Below are 16,713 nucleotides of genomic sequence, written 5' to 3' on the forward strand. Positions count from 1 at the left end.
GTGGACTCTGAGCCAGACAGCCGGGGCACTGATCCGGCGGGTACTGTAGGGCGCTCCTCAAAGGCCCATGTCCAGCCTGGTGCTTCGCTTCCGCCCTCCTTCCTCACACCACCAGGACGATTGGCTTCTTTTAGTGCTGATCCTGGGGCTTGAACTCAGGGCCCGGGCGCTGTCACTGAGCTTTTGTGCTCAAAGCTAGTGCTCTACCACTTGAACCACAGTGCTGCTTCTGGCTTTTTCTATATATGTGGTACTGGGGAATTGAACCCAGGGCTTCATGTATGCTAGGCAAGCACTCTACCACAAGGCCACATTCCCAGCCCCAACAAATACTTCTGATGGGACTGGCAGCCACTCAGTTCAGCCCAGGAGAGGCCTCACCTCGCTCTGTTACTCACTGTCTGGTGGGAAGCATAGAATGAGCCGAGACCTAACACGCAGGCCAGGCACCCCTGTTCACATCTGTAATCCCTGATACTGAGGAGGAAGAGATTGGCAAGATCACAGGTTTTTTTTTGCCAGTCCTCGAACCACCACCACCCCTAAGAAAATATGGCAAGGGGGTGGGAATGTGGCTTAATGGTAGAGTGCTTCCCTAGCATGCATGAGCTCTGGGTTTGATTCCTCAGCATCATATAAACAGAATAGGCCGGAAGTGGCGCTGTGGTTCAAGTGGTAGAGTGCTAGCCTTGACAAACGAAGCTCAGAGATAGTGCTCAGACCCTGAGTTCAAGCCCCAGGACTTGCAAGAAAAAAAAAAAAGGAAGGAAGGAAGGAAAAAAGAAAATGTAGCAAGACCCCATCTTAGAAAAACCAATTGGAACATGATGGCTCACACCTGTAATCCTGGCTACTCAGGAAGCTGAGATCTGAGCATCAGATCTGGGTAGGAAAGTCCATGAGTCTCTGTGTCCAATCAACCAGGAAACAGCCAAGCTGGAGGCCTGGTTCAAGTGGTAGAGTGTCGGCCATGAGCAAGAAAGCCGGACCAGGGTGCAATGCCCTGAGTTCAAGCCCTAGTATCAGCAGAAAAAAATAAATAAATGAAATCAAAAGGAAAAACATAACACAAGGAAAGTCCAGTGGACGAGATTACTACTGTGTGTTTTGGGGTGAGGCTAATTCAGGGGACGGGGAGAGACAGGCAGGTTTGGGGCCGGAGGCTGGCAGTGATGGGTGGCCACTGAGAGTGATTGATTGTGGGTTGCGGGCCTTGAACGTGTGCCTGGGCACTGTCCCTGCGTAGTTTGGCTCAAGGCTGGCATCCCCCCTGCCCCCCGCAGGTGCGCCCCGATTGCCCTCCTGGAGGTGTGCTGAAGGTGGGGTGCGGACCATGCCTCCCCCAGCCCCGGCTGCCGGCCTTGGCTTCCTCCCTCGCCCATGGCTGGCCCAGCCCCATCCCTTGCTGGGGTCCTGCAGGTTCTGGAAGCTGCTGGCCCGGACAAGCTGGTCAGCCTGAGGCTCAAGCTGCGGACGCCTGGGCCCGGCGGCTGCCCGGGGACTGAGCTCCTGCGCGCCATGGTGCTGCCGGCGCTGGGCCGGGATGAGGAGGTGGCGCAGGACGACGCAGTGGCCCAGAGGGTGGCTCAGGTGCGGGCCGGCGTGGACGGCACCCAGGCCTCGGGGGAGACCGCAGGGGAGGTCCCGGATGTGTCGTGGGCCGTGGCGCACCTGTACCACCTGCTGGCTGAGGAGAAGCTGTGCCCGGAGTCCATGCGCGACGCGGCCTACTCGGCGGCCCTTCGCGTCCTGGAGGCCCACGGTGACCGCCGACTGGAGGAGCTGCGGAACGAGGCCCAGGCGCGGTGCGGGTGGGCCACGGTGGCCGCCTCGCGCCCTCAGGACGACCTCCCCACTCCCTCGCCGCCCTCCTCCGGGGCCCGCAGCCAGCCGTGGCCCATCAGTGCCCTGGCTGGCTGGAGCCACGCGTGCTCCCTGCGCTCCTGTGGCAGCCCCGGCTCGGTGGGCGCCGAGCTGGAGATCAGCCAGTCCCCCACGCTGCCCTTCCTGAGCCCGCACCGTGGCACCCATGGGCCCAGCAAGCTGAGCTGGGAAGCCCCCGGCAGCCCGGAGCCCTGGCATGAGCCCAGGGGCCACCAGGAGCCGGAGGAGGTGAGCTGGCCCTCATCTGTGGAGCCCCTGGACCCGGACCGGCTGCACCCCAGCCCAGGGCACCCTGAGACGGTCCTGGCTTCTGTCTCTGCTGACTCTACGGTGCCTCCAGATGGGGGCTCCTCGCTGGAGAGGACTAGGGTGTTCCCGGACCCCATATCGCATCCCGTGGCCAGCCTGGACCCCACAGGAAGTCCTTGCCCTGGCAAAGATCACACGCCGTCCCAGAGTCCTGAAGATGCCACCCGGCAGAGTGGCACGTTCTGCCCAGCCCCATCTCCTGCTCCCGATGCACTGAGTTCTCACCCCCAGGCGTCTTCCTCCTCCTCCTCCTCCTCGGCCACCTTCCCTCCAGCCTCCTCCTCGGCCTCCTTCCCTCCAGCCTCCTCCTCGGCCTCCTTCCCTCCAGCCTCCTCTTCCTCCTCGGCCTCCTTCTCTCCAGTCTCCTCTTCCTCCTCGGCCTCCTTCTCTCCAGCCTCCTCTTCCTCGGCCTCCTTCCCTCCAGCCTCCTCCCCTCCAGACTCTTCCTCTTTGGCCTTCCACGCAGACACAGCGGGACAGAAGTTCTACAACTTTGTGGTTCTGCACACCAGAGCTGATGAGCATGTGGCCCTGCGAGTCCGTGAGCGGCTGGAGGCCCTCGGGGTGCCGGATGGGGCCACCTTCTGCGAGGACTTCCAGCTGCCAGGCCGCGGCGAGCTGCAGTGCCTGCAGGACGCCATCGAGCACTCTGGCTTCATCGTCCTGCTGCTCACGGCCGCCTTCGAGGGCCAGCTGGGGCTGCACCAGGTGAACCAGGCTCTCATGAGCAGCCTCACCCGGCTGGGCCGCCAGGACTGCGTGGTCCCCTTCCTGCCCCTCGAGAGCTCAGAGGCGCAGCTGGGCCCCAGCACCACCAGCCTGCTGACTGGCCTGGTGTGGCTGGAGGAGCGCTCCGCCATCTTCACCAGGAAGGTGGCCAACACCTTCTCGCCACACCGACTGCGGGCGCGCCGGGCACACTGGGCCCAGGAGCAGCGGGCCCGCGCCCTGCGCCCACAGCCCCCACAGCCGCAGGGCCACACCGCCTACCTCGCCTACCCAGGGACCTGGGGGGCCTCCCAGGCCCAGGTCCAAGCACTCCACCAGGCTTTGGGGAGCGGCCTGGTGCTGGGGACCCAGGCACCTCAGCCCTCTCAAGTGCCTTTGGGGGACAAGGTGCCCCCCTTGACTACCTGGCCAGGCTGTCCACAGACGCCACCATTCCCATGGCAGGCTGGCATCCCACCTACAGCCTTCCTACAGCCCCCTTCTTGTCCTCAGCCCCCCACTTGCCCTCCAGCCCCCACAGTCCCTCCTCAGACACCTGGACCACAACCTCTCATTATCCACCATGCTCAGATGGTGCAGTTGGGGCTCAACAACCACATGTGGAACCAGAGGGGGGCCCCAGCACCCCCAGATGACACGCCACTGCAAGAAGCAGACAGACGGAATGACCGGGACTGATCCAGCCACAGCCTGGGAGCATGGCCTGCGTTCCAGACTGGTTTGGGGGGACCTTGTGCGCTCCACCTGCCTGGGCTTTGGGGGACCTGGTGCCCCACCCCCTCGGCCCCCACTGGCAGAGAAAAATGCTACCCAGGGGTGGTGTCTTTACAGGGAGCGACTTGGACATTTTCTTACAATAAATATTTATTGAGCGTTTCTTCCAGGCCGAGGCCCTCCTCCATCCTATCTAGCTACCACGAGCTTCACCTTTGCCCACATAAAGGGAAAGGGAGGGCACTCCCTTCACCGCTTTAAAGGCAGGAAGCGGAAGTTACAAGTCATACTCGCATCTCATTGGATTACAAGATGCTTGGCTCCCCCCTGCGGCAAGCGCTGCTGGGAAATGTAGTCTTTGGGGCGAGCAGCCATTTGTCTTTCAGAAGGTTGACCCCTAAGGCCAGGGACAGTGGGGAGAGGGGCTGGGAGTGTGGCTGCATGGTAGAGTGCTTGCCTAGCATGCATGAAGCCCTGGGTTTGATTCCTCAGCACCAGGTACACAGAAAAAGCCAAAGTGGCACTGCAGCTCAAGTGGTGAAGTGCAGAGAGGCTCAGGGACAGTGCTCAGGCCCGGAGTTCAAGCCCTAAGACCGGCCAAAAAAAAAAAGAAAAAGTCACAGGGGGAGGTGGCCAGTCTTCTGTTTGGGGGGGTCTCCAGACCCCGATGGCAGGCCTCCCCTCTCTGCCTCTGCTTTCTATTTTTTTTAATTTAAATTTTATTGTGATGGTGGTGCTGTACAGAAGGGTTACAGTGTCGCAAGTTAGGTAATGAGTACATTTCTTTTTGAACAGTGTCGCCTCTTCCCTCATTTTCTTCCATTTTTTTCCCCTCCCAATCCCCTTCTCTCCTGAGCCTCTGCTTTCTTACCTTTGAAATCAGTTTATTATTAACTACCTGATGTCTATATTTTGTCATTTTTCAGTTGTTATTATAAAAGTGGTGTACAGAATGGTTACAGATACATGATTCAGGTAATTAGTACTTTTTTTTTTTCAGACTTGGGTCTTGAACTCCGAGTCTGGGCGCTGTCCCTGAGCGCTTCAGTTCAAGGCTCTATCGCTTTGAGGCACAGTTCCCCTTCCGGTTTTCTGGTGATTGATTGGGGATGAGAGTCTCATGGACTTTCCTGCCCAGGCTGACTTTGAACTGCGAGCTTCAGATCTCAGCCTTCTAAGTAGCGAGGAGCACAGGTGTGAGCCGCTGGCACCCCGCCTGAATTCATTTCGTGTTGGACAGTGTCCCCCCTTCCCTTGCTCTCTCCTGGGTTTTGCCTCCCATCCCCAGCCACAAGTCATAGAGTTCATTTTCCACATAGCGTTACCCCTTTTCTGTGCATTTCTGTGCCTCCCCTTGCCCTCCCCGTTAGGAAACTGAGTCATGCATGTTGCGAAAGATCAAGTGGAGGAAAGGAGAGACAGCCGGCAGAGACCTCAGCGGCCTGGACCAGCTTTCCTCATGGCTGCAGGGGCGGAGAAACGGGAGCAGGGAGCTGGTGGGAGTCTGGATTTTACACATTCTAGGGGGAGACATTTCTTCCTGGAAGCTCTTTGTCCTGTCCCGTTGGGGATTGATGGTGGGAACAGCTCCGTTTGCGGTTGTGTGGCGGTCCTGTGCTTTCAGATAAAGACAGGGTGATGTTTGCCTGGGAATCGGGAGGGGTCCCCGGGGAGGGTGGCCAGCAGCTCTTGGGGAACCTGGAGTTAGGAACACAAAGCAGATCCATCACTCCTAAGGACACATAAACGAACGAGCAGGATGAAACAGAGCCCTCTTATTTTCATTTCCTGGAATTCATTCGATAAATGCTATTTTTTCTGATCAGAGGCACGGAGGCATTGCACCTTTGTGTTCCTCCCCTAAGCCTATCTCCTCTGGCCTCGCTCTATGTGGACGCCTGGAGGCCTGTGTCATCTACACTATATTTTAGGTGCAGCTTCTGCATATGAGAGAGGGCGTGCGCCCTTTGACTCGCTCAGCTTGGCTTACCTCACTCAACATGATGAGGTGTATCCGTTGACCTGCGAATTACATGATTTTGTTCTTTCTAATGGCTGTGTAAAATTCCATCGTGTATAGGTACCCCATTTTTTGGATCCACTCATCTGTTGGGGGGCATCTGGGTTGTTTTCCTATCTTGGCCATTGTGAACAGTGCAGCAATGAACATGGATATGCAGGTGTCCCTGTCGTCTCCTGGTTCATGATGTTCAGGGTAGAAAGATGCCCAGGAGCCCTATGGCTGGGTCGTAGGGAAGGTCTGTTTCGCTTTTTTGGGGGGAACCTCTAGACTTCTTTCCAGAATGGCTGTACTAGTCTACATTCCCACCAGCTGTGCAATAGGGTTCCTCCCCACCCCAACTCCCGGCCAGCATTTGTTGTTTGATTTTTCAATGTGGGCCGATGTCATTGGGGAGAGATGGAATCTCAGGGTTGTTTTGATTTGCATTTCCTTTATGTCCACAGATGGTGAGCATTTCTTCATGTGATTCTTTGTCATTCCCACCATTTCTTCTGAGAAGTCTCTCCTCAGCTCCCTTGCTCATTTAGTGATTGGCTTATTAGGTGTTTATTATTGGGAGGCACAGAAATGCAAACATCATTTATTATTGGTTTATTAGGCCAGGGTTAGTCCCCAGAGCTCCCTGTATAGTTTCGATATTAGGCCTTTGTCTGTTGCATTACTGGTAAAGATCTTTTCCTTTTCCCAATTGGATGGCTGTCTTTCTAGTTTAGTAACTATGCCCTTAGCTGTGCAGGAACTTATTCTGATGTAGTCCAATTTGTCTGGATCGGTACCTACTGTACCCCTTTCTTTCTTTCTTTCTTTCTTTCTTTCTTTCTTTCTTTCTTTCTTTCTTTCTTTCTTTCTTTCTTTTTTTCTGTCTTCCTCCTCCTCCTCCTCCTCCTTCTTCTTCCTCTCTCTCTCTCTCTCTTTCTTTTTGGTCCTGGGACTTGAACTCAGGGCCTGGGCGCTGTCCATGAGCCCCTCTGTGCTCAAGGCTGGCACTCTACCACTTGATCCACAGCACCACTTCTGGCTTTTTCTGCATGTATTATTATTATTATTTTTTTTTTTGCCAGTCCTGGGGCTTGGACTCAGGGCCTGAGCACTGTCCCTGGCTTCTTTTTGCTCAAGGTTAGCACTCTACCACTTGAGCCACAGCGCCACTTCTGGCCGTTTTCTATATATGTGGTGCTGGGGAATCGAACCCAGGGCTTCATGTATACAAGGCAAGTACTCTTGCCACTAGGCCATATTTCCAGCCCCTCTGCATGTATTACTGGAGATAAGAGTCTCACAGACTTTTCTGCCTGGGCTGGCTTTGAACCACAATCCTCAGATCTCAGCCTCTGGAGTATCTATAATTACTGGAATGAGCCAGCGGTGCCTGGTACCCCCAAGCTTCTTTTCAAAAAGTTTCTGCATATGTCTGTGAGTTCTAGTGTTTTGCTGGGCACTGGTGGCTCACACCTGTCATCCTAGCTACTCAGGAGGCTGAGATCTGAGGATTGAGGTTCAAAGCCAGCCTGGATAGGAAAGTCCATGACACTCTTATCTCCAATTAGTCTCAGAATAAGCTGGCTCAAGTGGTAGAGGGCTGGCCTTGAGCAAAAGAAGTTCAGGAACAGTTTCTAGGTCCTGAGTTCAAGCCTCATGAAGGACAAAAAAAAAGTCTCAAGGACTTTCCTGCCTGCCTTGGCTGGCTTTGAACAGCCATCCCAGCCTTCAGAGTAGTTAGGATTACAGGCCCGAGCCACCAGCACCTGGCTGTTATTTTTGAGATGTGATCTATTTTCCTGCTAGGCAAGCCCCTGGACAGTGAGCCTCCTATTTTCACTTCCTGCCATAGCTGGGATGGCAGGCATGCAGCACTGTGCCCCTGTTCTTCCACTGAGATTGGGTCTTTTGGGTTTTTCTGTCCAGGCTGTCCTGGAATTACCGGCCTCCCAATTTTAACCTCTAACTCTAGAATTATTTTTTTTTGGCCAGTCCTGGGGCTTGAACTCAGGGCCTGAGCACTGTCCCTGGCTTCTTTTTGCTCAAGGCTAGCACTCTACCACTTGAGCCACAGCACCACTTCTGTTTTTTTCTATATATGTGGTGCTGAGGAATCAAACCCTGGGTTTCATGTATATGAGGCGAGCACTCTACCACTAGACCATATCCCCAGCCCTTGTTTTGTTTCTTAAACTATGATGGTGATGTCATTGTCAGTCATAGGGCTTGAACTCTGGACCTAGGCACTGCCCCTGAGCTCTTCACCTCAAGGCTTGCGCTCTACCACTTGAGCCACAGCTTTGCTTCCAGTTTTCTGGTGGTTCATTGGAGATAGGAGTCTCACAGACTTTCTTGCCCTGGCTGGCTTTGAACTGTGGTCCTAGATCTCAGCCTTCTGAGTAGCTAAAGTGACAGGTGTGAGCTTGTAGTTGTTACTATAAAGGTGGTATACAGAGGGGTCGCAGGCACATAGTCATGTAGAGAGTCCATTTCTTTTTGGACACTGGGTCTAGAGGTTTTAAGATATTAAATGCACCCCGTTCGCCCCAGTGGCCCTCATGAGAGCTTTGGTAAAGTGGGGAGGGGGGTTCTGCTGTACCGATGGGGAAAGAGCAGCTGCAGGTGTTGAATTCGGGCTCTGGGCAAGCCAAGGGAGGGGACAGGCTGCCTGGGAAGGGTGGAACTGGAGTGACCTGGCCAGAAGGCCTGGGGCCTCCCCCACCTCCACAGCCGGCCCTTGGGGTCACCCCCCCACCCCTCCTTGGGCGCGGGAGGTCACAGGCGGGTGAGTCACCCCTGGCTTGCGCCACTTGCTTGCTCTTTCAGTCCCGGAACAACACTGGGCCCCACCTCCCCGGAAGTGAAACCCAGAGCTCTGGGTCTCAGGTCATATTTGGGGCAGAGCCAGACCAGGGTGGCTGACCTTTGAGCAGAGAGGCACCCTGAGCCAGCTGTGGGTTTCCTTGACCAGCAGGTATTGAGCACCTGCTGTGCGCTGTGTGCGGTGGGAGGGAAAGCAGCCAGGACGGATTGGCTCTGATCTTTGGGCCAGCGTGGAGGGAACAAGGCCTAGGCGTGTGGTGCATGCCTGTAATCTCAGCAGGGACCTGTGGTCAAGGCAGGGGAATTGTGAGTTCCAGCCCAGCCTGGTGAGACCCAGTGTCACAAATTCAAGAGGAAAGGGTGGGGTGAGTGAGGAAAGACTCAGGAAAGAAGGAAGCCCCCAAGGCTTTCAGAAATTGGGAGAGACTTCCACAGAAACAAAGCAGGGGCGAGGCAGGGAATGTCCCCATGTCCCAAGAGGGAGAAGTTTGGTAGAGACCCCAGGGAGTCCAGACCTAGAGAAAGAGGGGCTGGTGGTGGGAAAAGCCAGCGCATGTGCCAAGGCCCTGGGGCAGGAAAACCCCTCACTCCCTGTGAGCTGGGCAGAAACACACATGCACACAGACACATGCATACACACACATGCATATATACACATGCACACACATCACACACACATGCACACACGGCCCCAGCCAACATGGAGTTTGCATATGGCCACTGACAAATGAGCGAGGACCAGCTTGCTCTCAACTTGCCCCCCTTCCAGGCCTAGGGCCCTGCTGGGCCTCGCCAGGGTCACCCTGACCCCGAGGCCCAATGCCAGCAGGAACTCTCCCAGGAGAGAGGAAGGGGATCCACAAGGAGGGGGTCTATGGCTACACAGGCCAAGGCGGCCCCAGCAGGGGACTCACAGAGACCCTCTGGGCCCCTCCTCCCTGGAGACCTCTCACACAGGCAACAAGACCGGCCTGCACTACTGGCAAGAGTGCTTGCCTCCTATAACATGAAGCCCTGGGTTTGATTCCTCAGCATCACATATATAGAAAGTGGCCAGAAGTGGCGCTGTGGCTCAAGTGGCAGAGTGCTAGCCTTGAGCAAAAAGAAGCCAGGGACAGTACTCAGGCCCTGAGTCCATGCCCTAGGACTGGCAACAAAAACAAAACAAAACAAGACCAGCCTGCCCCCCCCCCCCCCCCAGCACAGGGACCCCACGTGATCAGCAAGCCCAGGGGCTCCAGTCCCCACAACTTCTTCTCCTAGCACATTTCCGCCGCCGCCATGCTCCCTGCAGCCTTTGTGTGACCCACTGTCTGGACTGCTCCTCCACATCTCTCCTGGCTCTCACTCGGGGTTCGTCTAGGCACCCTGTTTCAAACCCTTGGTTCTGGCTGGGCCCAAGGGGCTGCCATGAGCCTGCATGGCCACTGGGGGGCAGCAGCTCTAGCCTTTGCCCTACCGGCGGCTGTGGGGAGAATGGGTTTGGGGGACTCGCTCCCTGATAGCCCAGGGACCCCAAAGAGTAGACAGGTCCCAGCCATGCAACCCTGCCCCCCGCTTAGAACTCCCACCCCAGTCAGTGAAAAGCAATGACAGCCATGGAAATTGCGAGTGTGTCCGGGGGAGGTGGGGGGGGGGTTAGGAACTGAGGCCGGAGCATCAGTGCCAAGTGCCTAACATCACCTGCCCAGATAGAAGAGGCAGAACTCACCCCCCCCCCCCGCCACCGTGTGAATCAGAAACCTCTGGGGTGCGGGGAAGGCCGGCGCCCCGGCTAGCGCCAGTGACTCACAGGTGCCACCCGGGCGCCCGGTGTGGCTCTTTATTTTTAACCTGACCTGTGGCCAGGCCTTTTTATAGCCAGGGGAGGAGGCTGTGGAGGGTTGTTTCCAGGGGAGAGGAAGTGTTTCCTGGGACCTGGCCCCAGGACCCCTGCCTTGGCCTGAGCTCCCCCTCCCCCCACCTGTCCATTTGTGTCCCTCACTCGTGAGCCCCAGGGCCGCTCAGCTGGGCCGGCCACTCCATGCGCCCTGTCTGTCCCTACCCCCCTCTCTGGGCCTCAGTGTCTCCCACAGGGCTGGACCACCCTCAGGGTCGGTCGGCAGGGTTTCCCCACACAGATGGGGAGTGTTGTGAGCTGAGTGTGGTGGTGCATGCCTGTAATCCCAGTTCTCAGGAGGCTGAGGTGGGAGAACTGGGCGTGCTGGGCTGGCCTGGGCTGCACAGAGGAATAGTGTCGCATCTCCCATGAGAGAGCCTAATCGTTCTCTGGAGCTCCTGTGGTCTTTGGGGCTCACACAGAAGGCGGAATGGGTGTGGACGCTAGTCAGGAGCCGGGTGGCAGCGTGGACGGGCGGGCAGTGGCGGCCCTGGGGCCCAGTGCCCAGGTCTTGCTGGTGGTGACAGGTGCTGGGATGGGGGGGGGCGCCCCCCTCCTTGTCCCCAGCCCATGCTTGGGCCTCAGGTCGCCGTTCTGCCGGCCCGGGCTATCTTTAGCCAGAGGCAGCACCCTCCCCTCCCCCACTGGAATATGCTGGAAGGCCCTGGTCCTGGTTCCTGTGGGCAAGTGGCCTTCATTCTTTCTCTCATCCCCTTATTTCCTTGCCCCTCTTTCTACTTAGGGAGCTTGGGCTGCAGCTCAGGCCCAAGGCTGGGGTGCCAAGGACTCAGACCCCCGCAGGGTCAGGAAGTTTCTGGAAAGGCAAGGGGCAAGTAGAATTCTCCAGGCCGGAAGCCCAAGGCTGTGGCTCCCTCCTGAGATAGGGGTGGGCTGTGTGGTTCCTGACACCCCACAAGGCCCTGACTCAATCCCGATGACCTCACACAGATGGACGGGGGCCACGGGGCCCCTCCAGCCCCAGCTGCCTGGTGGAAGTAACTTGGTCTTCAGGCTGGGTGGCCTTGGTCACTTGACATCACTGAGCCTGATTACTCCACCAGTCAACTGTATCACTGTTACCAGCATTTTGATTGGTGGAGTTGGCGCTCAGGCCCCTCCCATGCTCACAGGCCCCTAGCTCTGGGCCACACCTGTAGTCCAATTCTACCCAGGCTCCTTCTGTCAGCTGCCTAAACTCCAGGAAGTCTGTGTGCACACTGCGGTCTGCATGGGAGACGAAGGGCATCCTCTGATTCTCTGCCTGTCATGCTATAGGGGGCACCCCACCAGGAACTAGGCCTGAGTGGGGCCCAGCTGTCCACGTCTCCTGGATCAACCTTCACCGGAGCCTGCTTGGGTTGTCCGATGGCCTCATCAGGAGGAATGGGGCTTAGCTTTTCCTTTTGTGTTTGAGCAACACAGGTTTGAATTCAGGGCTTGGACTCAGGGCCTGGGCTTCTCTGTACTCAAGGCTAGCACTCTACCACTTGAGCCACAGCACCACTTCTGGGTTTTTCTGCCTATATGGTACTGAGGAATCAAATCCAGACCTTCATGCATGCTACGCAAGCACTCTATCACTAAGCCACATTCCCAGTCCAAAATTTACATTTTTTAAATTATATTTTATTTCTTTTTTTTTTTCCTTTGGTGGTGGTGGTGGTGTTCATGGGTCTTGAACTCAGGGCTGAGTGCTGTCCTTGAGCTTTTCTGCTCAAGGCTGGCACCCTACTACGTGAGTCACAGCTCCACTTCTGGCTTTTTGGTGCTTACATGGAGATAAGAGTCTCATGGACTTATCTGCCTAGTGTGGCTTCAAATCTTGATCCTCAGATCTGTTTCCTGAGTAGCTGGAATTACAGGCGTGAGCCACTGGTGTCTGCTTGAACTTCTTTCTTTCTTTTTCAATAAAGAGTGCTTGGTCTAGATCTTTCCTCCTGGCTTTGCTTGGGGCAGAGGCCGGTGTCCTGGCAGAGCTCAGGGGAAGGGGGCTGTGGTGTGAGGCTGTCTGCTGTGGTGGCAGAGAATAGAGTGTGACAGCCCTGGGTTCCAGTCCCTGCTTTATTATTGTGCTTCTTGTCCTCAGCCAGCGTCCTGACATTTCTCAACAGCCTCCTCTTTTGCCAGACGGAAGTGGGTGACACACAGCTGATGCATGCAGTCGGTGCACAATAAATGCTCACTGACATGGCCCCTTGTGGGCCGCTCCGAGATGGTGCTTGACTGAAATCCATCCCGTCAGCCCCAGAATGGGGAACCCAGCTGAGCCCCCAGGTCTGGCCTCCTCTGTCCTCCCTGGGGCAAAGGGGGCTGGGAAATCGGAGGGCTCCAGGGGTAGGGGGAGGCATGTGGACTCCACCCAGGTCCCCCCCGCTAACCCCCCCAGGACATGCCAGGCGGCTCTGTTCAGACACCCGCTTTTTTTTTTTGCCAGTCCTGGGCCTTGGACTCAGGGCCTGAGCACTGTCCCTGGCTTCTTCCCGCTCAAGGCTAGCACTCTACCACTTGAGCCACAGCGCCGCTTCTGGCCGTTTTCTGTATATGTGGTGCTGGGGAATCGAACCTAGGGCCTCGTGTATCCGAGGCAGGCACTCTTGCCACTAGGCCATATCCCCAGCCTGAGACACCCGCTTTTTAATGTGAACCCGAGCTCTGACAGACATCTGCCAGGTCAGCCCAGGGCCCAGTGTGCTGAGAGTGTAGAAGGATCTGGAAGGCTGGGCGGGCCTCCCTCATGGGCTAAGCCCACACCATGTGGTGCATAAATAATCATCATAATAAATAGAAGAGTCTGAACACAAGCAAAGGCACTGGGCGCCCGGAGGCAGATGGAGGGCGGTGTGGCCAGGGCCCGGGCTCCCCACGCACGCTCGGGCTGGCCTTGGGGACACCAGGCCACTCACCTGACATCCCGCCGCGGCCTTGCATTCCGGGCAGAAATGCTCACTCCATCAAACTCAGAAAACAAAACAAAACAAAACAAAAATGGCCAGGCTTTGTGCAGCCAGCCACGCACCCACTACAGACACAGCAAACCCACGCTGGCTACGGGTGGCGGCCTGCCTCGCCCTGCGCTGTTACCCCCATGCCCTCTTCACACCCAGGGACGGGGGGCTCATCCCCAGGGGCCCCAGCCCTGCCCCAGGCCCCCAGCACCTTCTCTCCCGAGGGCCCCGGAGGCAGCCCGAGAGTGCGTGGCAACGGCCGAGATGCGGTGCATTGCCCACGGGCCCCCTCAGTGCAGCTCGATGAAGGCTTCCAGCTCCTCTGGGATGAGGCCCTTGTAGGGGACCTTGTTCCGGTGCAGCGCCCGCGCAGCCAGGCACTGCAGGGACACGTGGTTGAAGGGCTGCAGGGCGCCGGCAGCCAGCAGCTCGCCAGCCAGCAGCTCGAGCGGCGTCTTCCGGAAGGCGTTGGCCGTGTCCATGTGCGCCCCGGCCTCCACCAGCGCGCTCATGATGGCCGGGCAGTTGTTCTGCGCTGCGATGTGCAGCGGGGTGTTGTTGTCGAAGTCCCGGCTGTCGGGGTCGGCGCCGCAGTCCAGCAGCACCCGGACCACGGCGAGGGACGGGAAGAGGCCCACGCGGTAGCGGCCCACGTGCGTGGTGTCCTTGTCCACGGCCATGTGCAGCGGGGTGAAGCCGTTCTTGCCGCGGGGCGCACACTTGAGCAGGCGGTAGACGGTCTGGTGCTTGAGGTGCTCTTGGCTAGGGCTGCACTCCACCTTCTCCAGCAGGTAGAGCAGGTGCAGGATGATGGCCAGCGCCTTGGCGAACTGGCCGGCGTCGCCGGGCTCCTTGGGCAGCTGCAGGGCGCGCTCCACCTCCCGCACGCCCTTGCTTAGCACGCCCATGAGGTCGGCGAAGCCCACATGCGGGCCGGGGCCGCCCTTGGCCGAGCGCTCCTGCAGCACGTAAGAGAAGAGCTCCGCGAACGACAGGAAGCTGCTGGCCGTCATGGGGCTCAGGGGCTCCAGGTGGCTCTGCTGCATGTCCAGCGCGTACTTCCACAGGCCGATGCAGCGCTGGAAGTTGCCCGAGTCGGCATAGACGGCGCCGCGGTAGCGGATGTAGTAGGAGGTGTCCGGGTGCGAGGGGCCCAGGATGCGCTCGCGGATCAGCAGCGCCTGCATGCGCATCTCGTCGGGGTCGGTGATGAGCGCCTCCAGCTCCTGCACCGTGCTCACCTCGCGCGCGCAGCCGTAGGCCAGGACGAGCTGCGGCGGCTGCGGCTTGGGCAGGTACTCGCCGCCCTGGTGCCGCAGCTCCATAGCCCGGCGCCAGTGCTTCAGGGCGCCCAGCAGGTCGCGCTTCTTGTCCACGTACGTGGCGCCCAGCAGCTCCAAGGCCTCCACCGCGGCCTCGCGGCTGGTGGGGCAGCAGCTCTCCACCGAGGGTGCGTCGGGGTCCCGCGGCTCCTCGGGGGCCGATCCGCCCGCGGTCTCCGCGTCGTCCTCGTCGTCCTCGCCCCCGCCGGGGCCGCGGGACGGGCGCTCCAGGCCCGGCTGCGCCTGGATGAGGAACTCCACGATGTTGGTGTGGCCCGTGACGCTGGCGGCCAGCAGCGGGGTCATGCCGTAGCCGTCCCGCTCCATGCGCGCGCGGCGGCGGAGCAGCAGCTGCAGGATCTCCAGGCTGCCGGACTCGGCGCAGTCGTGCAGCGCCGTGTTGCCCTTGGCGCTGCGCCGGTTCACCTGCGCGCCCTGCTCGAGCAGGTAGCGCGCGATCTCGCGGTGGCCCTTGTAGCAGGAGATCATCAGGCAGGTGTGGCCGTGCCGGTTGGCCACCTCCAGGTCGGCCTGGTGCTCGCCCACCAGGTAGCGCACCACGTCCAGGTGGCCGTCGAAGCAGGCGGCGCGCAGCGGCGTGGAGTTGGTGCGCGTGGTGCGGTTCACCGAGGCCCCGCGCTGCAGCAGGCTGCGCACCACCGCCAGGTGCCCGGCCGCCGACGCGGCCCACAGCGGCGGCGCGCCCTCGATGGTCTCGCCGTCGAAGTGCACCGAGCCGCCGGCCTCCACGTCCGCGCCGCACCGGTCCACCAGGAACTCCACCACGTCCAGGTGGCCGCGGCGCGCGGCGATGAGCAGCGGGGTGCCCCCGCCCGCCGCCGCGCCCATCAGCTCCTCCAGCTCCTCGCGGCCCCGGCCGGCCAGCAGCTTCTGCAGCAGCTGCAGCTTGCCGTCGCGGGCGGCATTGTACACGGCGGTGTGCAGGTCCATGGTCCGGGGCGGAGCGGGGAGGGGGGCGAGGGGCGGGGGTGGTGGGGGCGAAGGCGGCTAGCGCCCTGGCAGCCCGGCCGCAACCTTCACCGTCCCCCCGCTGCCATCTTAAGGGCTGTGCGGGGCGGAACAAGATGGACGCCGCGGCCAGCTGCTGTTGGGGCACGACGGGAAATGGGGTCCTCGGCGGCGGCCCGCTCCATAAGACGCGGGGAGAACAGCGAGGGGTCTTGACTACATTTCCCACAAGGCAGTGGGACAGCCGCCGTGAACGGCGAACGAGGTGCTTGATGGGAACTGTTGTTCCAATCGCTGAGAAGGTGGCAAGAGCTAGGCGACTTCAGAACAATTCCCGTCGAGCCATGCGAAGTGCGAGCAACGTGCGTGATGGGAATCGTTGTTCCAGTCGCTGCGCAAAACATGGCCTGGCGCCCTAGGCGAGTGGGACCGGGCATGACGGGAAATGGAGTCCTTTGCGCAAACTCTCTTCGTAAGGTACACGAAGCACAGGCGAGGGATCGCAACTACGATTCCCATAAGGCCGAGGACTAGTCACTGCAATCTGAGAACTACCATTCCCGTCAGGCCATGCTACACCTGTAGGGTGTGCAACTCAGAGACACCAAACGGTGTCTAACTTCCTGTTGCTGTCACTGTGCGTTAAATACAGGAGGACTACTGAGGTGCCAGACTTTGAAGTCAGGCCCCACCACGTGAACCCCATTTTAGAATCGAACCCTGAGCCAATTAGATTTGTACCTGTGTTCTAATCTTGCTTGCACAGCTGATTGTTGTAACCTTGTTCTTTGCCTTTATAAGCCCTGTGTAATCACAGCTCGGGGCTTCCTCCTAACCTCCGCTGTGTCGGTGGGTAGGACGAGGCCCGAGTTGGCAGCTCGTTAAATAAACCCTTGCCTTGCTTTTGCATTTCGGAGTGTCTGAATCTCGGTGGTCTTCTTGGGGGTGGTCTTGCAACTTGGCACAACATTTGGGGTTTCGTCCGGGATAGCCCCAGAGACCCTGAGATCCCAGACTCCGAAGGTAAGAAAACAGCGCTGTTCATTTGTCTTGTCCTGTAATTTGTCTGTCTGTTTTGCTTTTGCTTGTAGGGCACGAGTCAGTTTGGTTTTTGGCCGGAACTGACCAGGAGGGCCT

At 58.5% G+C, this 16,713-nt stretch overlaps 2 protein-coding genes across 2 annotated transcripts; one reads left to right on the forward strand and one right to left on the reverse strand.

Moving 5' to 3' along the window:
- Positions 1-1,035: 1,035 nt before the first annotated feature.
- On the forward strand, positions 1,036-3,799 carry Ticam1 (TIR domain containing adaptor molecule 1). The gene is made up of 2 exons (XM_048340633.1): positions 1,036-2,469; positions 2,563-3,799. Exons 1-2 carry the CDS (start codon positions 1,381-1,383, stop codon positions 3,598-3,600), a joined length of 2,127 nt encoding a protein of 708 aa, XP_048196590.1. The 5' UTR covers positions 1,036-1,380; the 3' UTR covers positions 3,601-3,799.
- Positions 3,800-12,961: 9,162 nt separating this feature from the next.
- On the reverse strand, positions 12,962-15,690 carry Fem1a (fem-1 homolog A). Its single transcript, XM_048341933.1, has one exon. It carries the CDS (start codon positions 15,556-15,558, stop codon positions 13,576-13,578), a length of 1,983 nt encoding a protein of 660 aa, XP_048197890.1. The 5' UTR covers positions 15,559-15,690; the 3' UTR covers positions 12,962-13,575.
- Positions 15,691-16,713: the final 1,023 nt, after the last annotated feature.

This window comes from Perognathus longimembris, chromosome 3, assembly GCF_023159225.1.
Source record: "Perognathus longimembris pacificus isolate PPM17 chromosome 3, ASM2315922v1, whole genome shotgun sequence".
Lineage (NCBI taxonomy): Eukaryota > Metazoa > Chordata > Mammalia > Rodentia > Heteromyidae > Perognathus > Perognathus longimembris.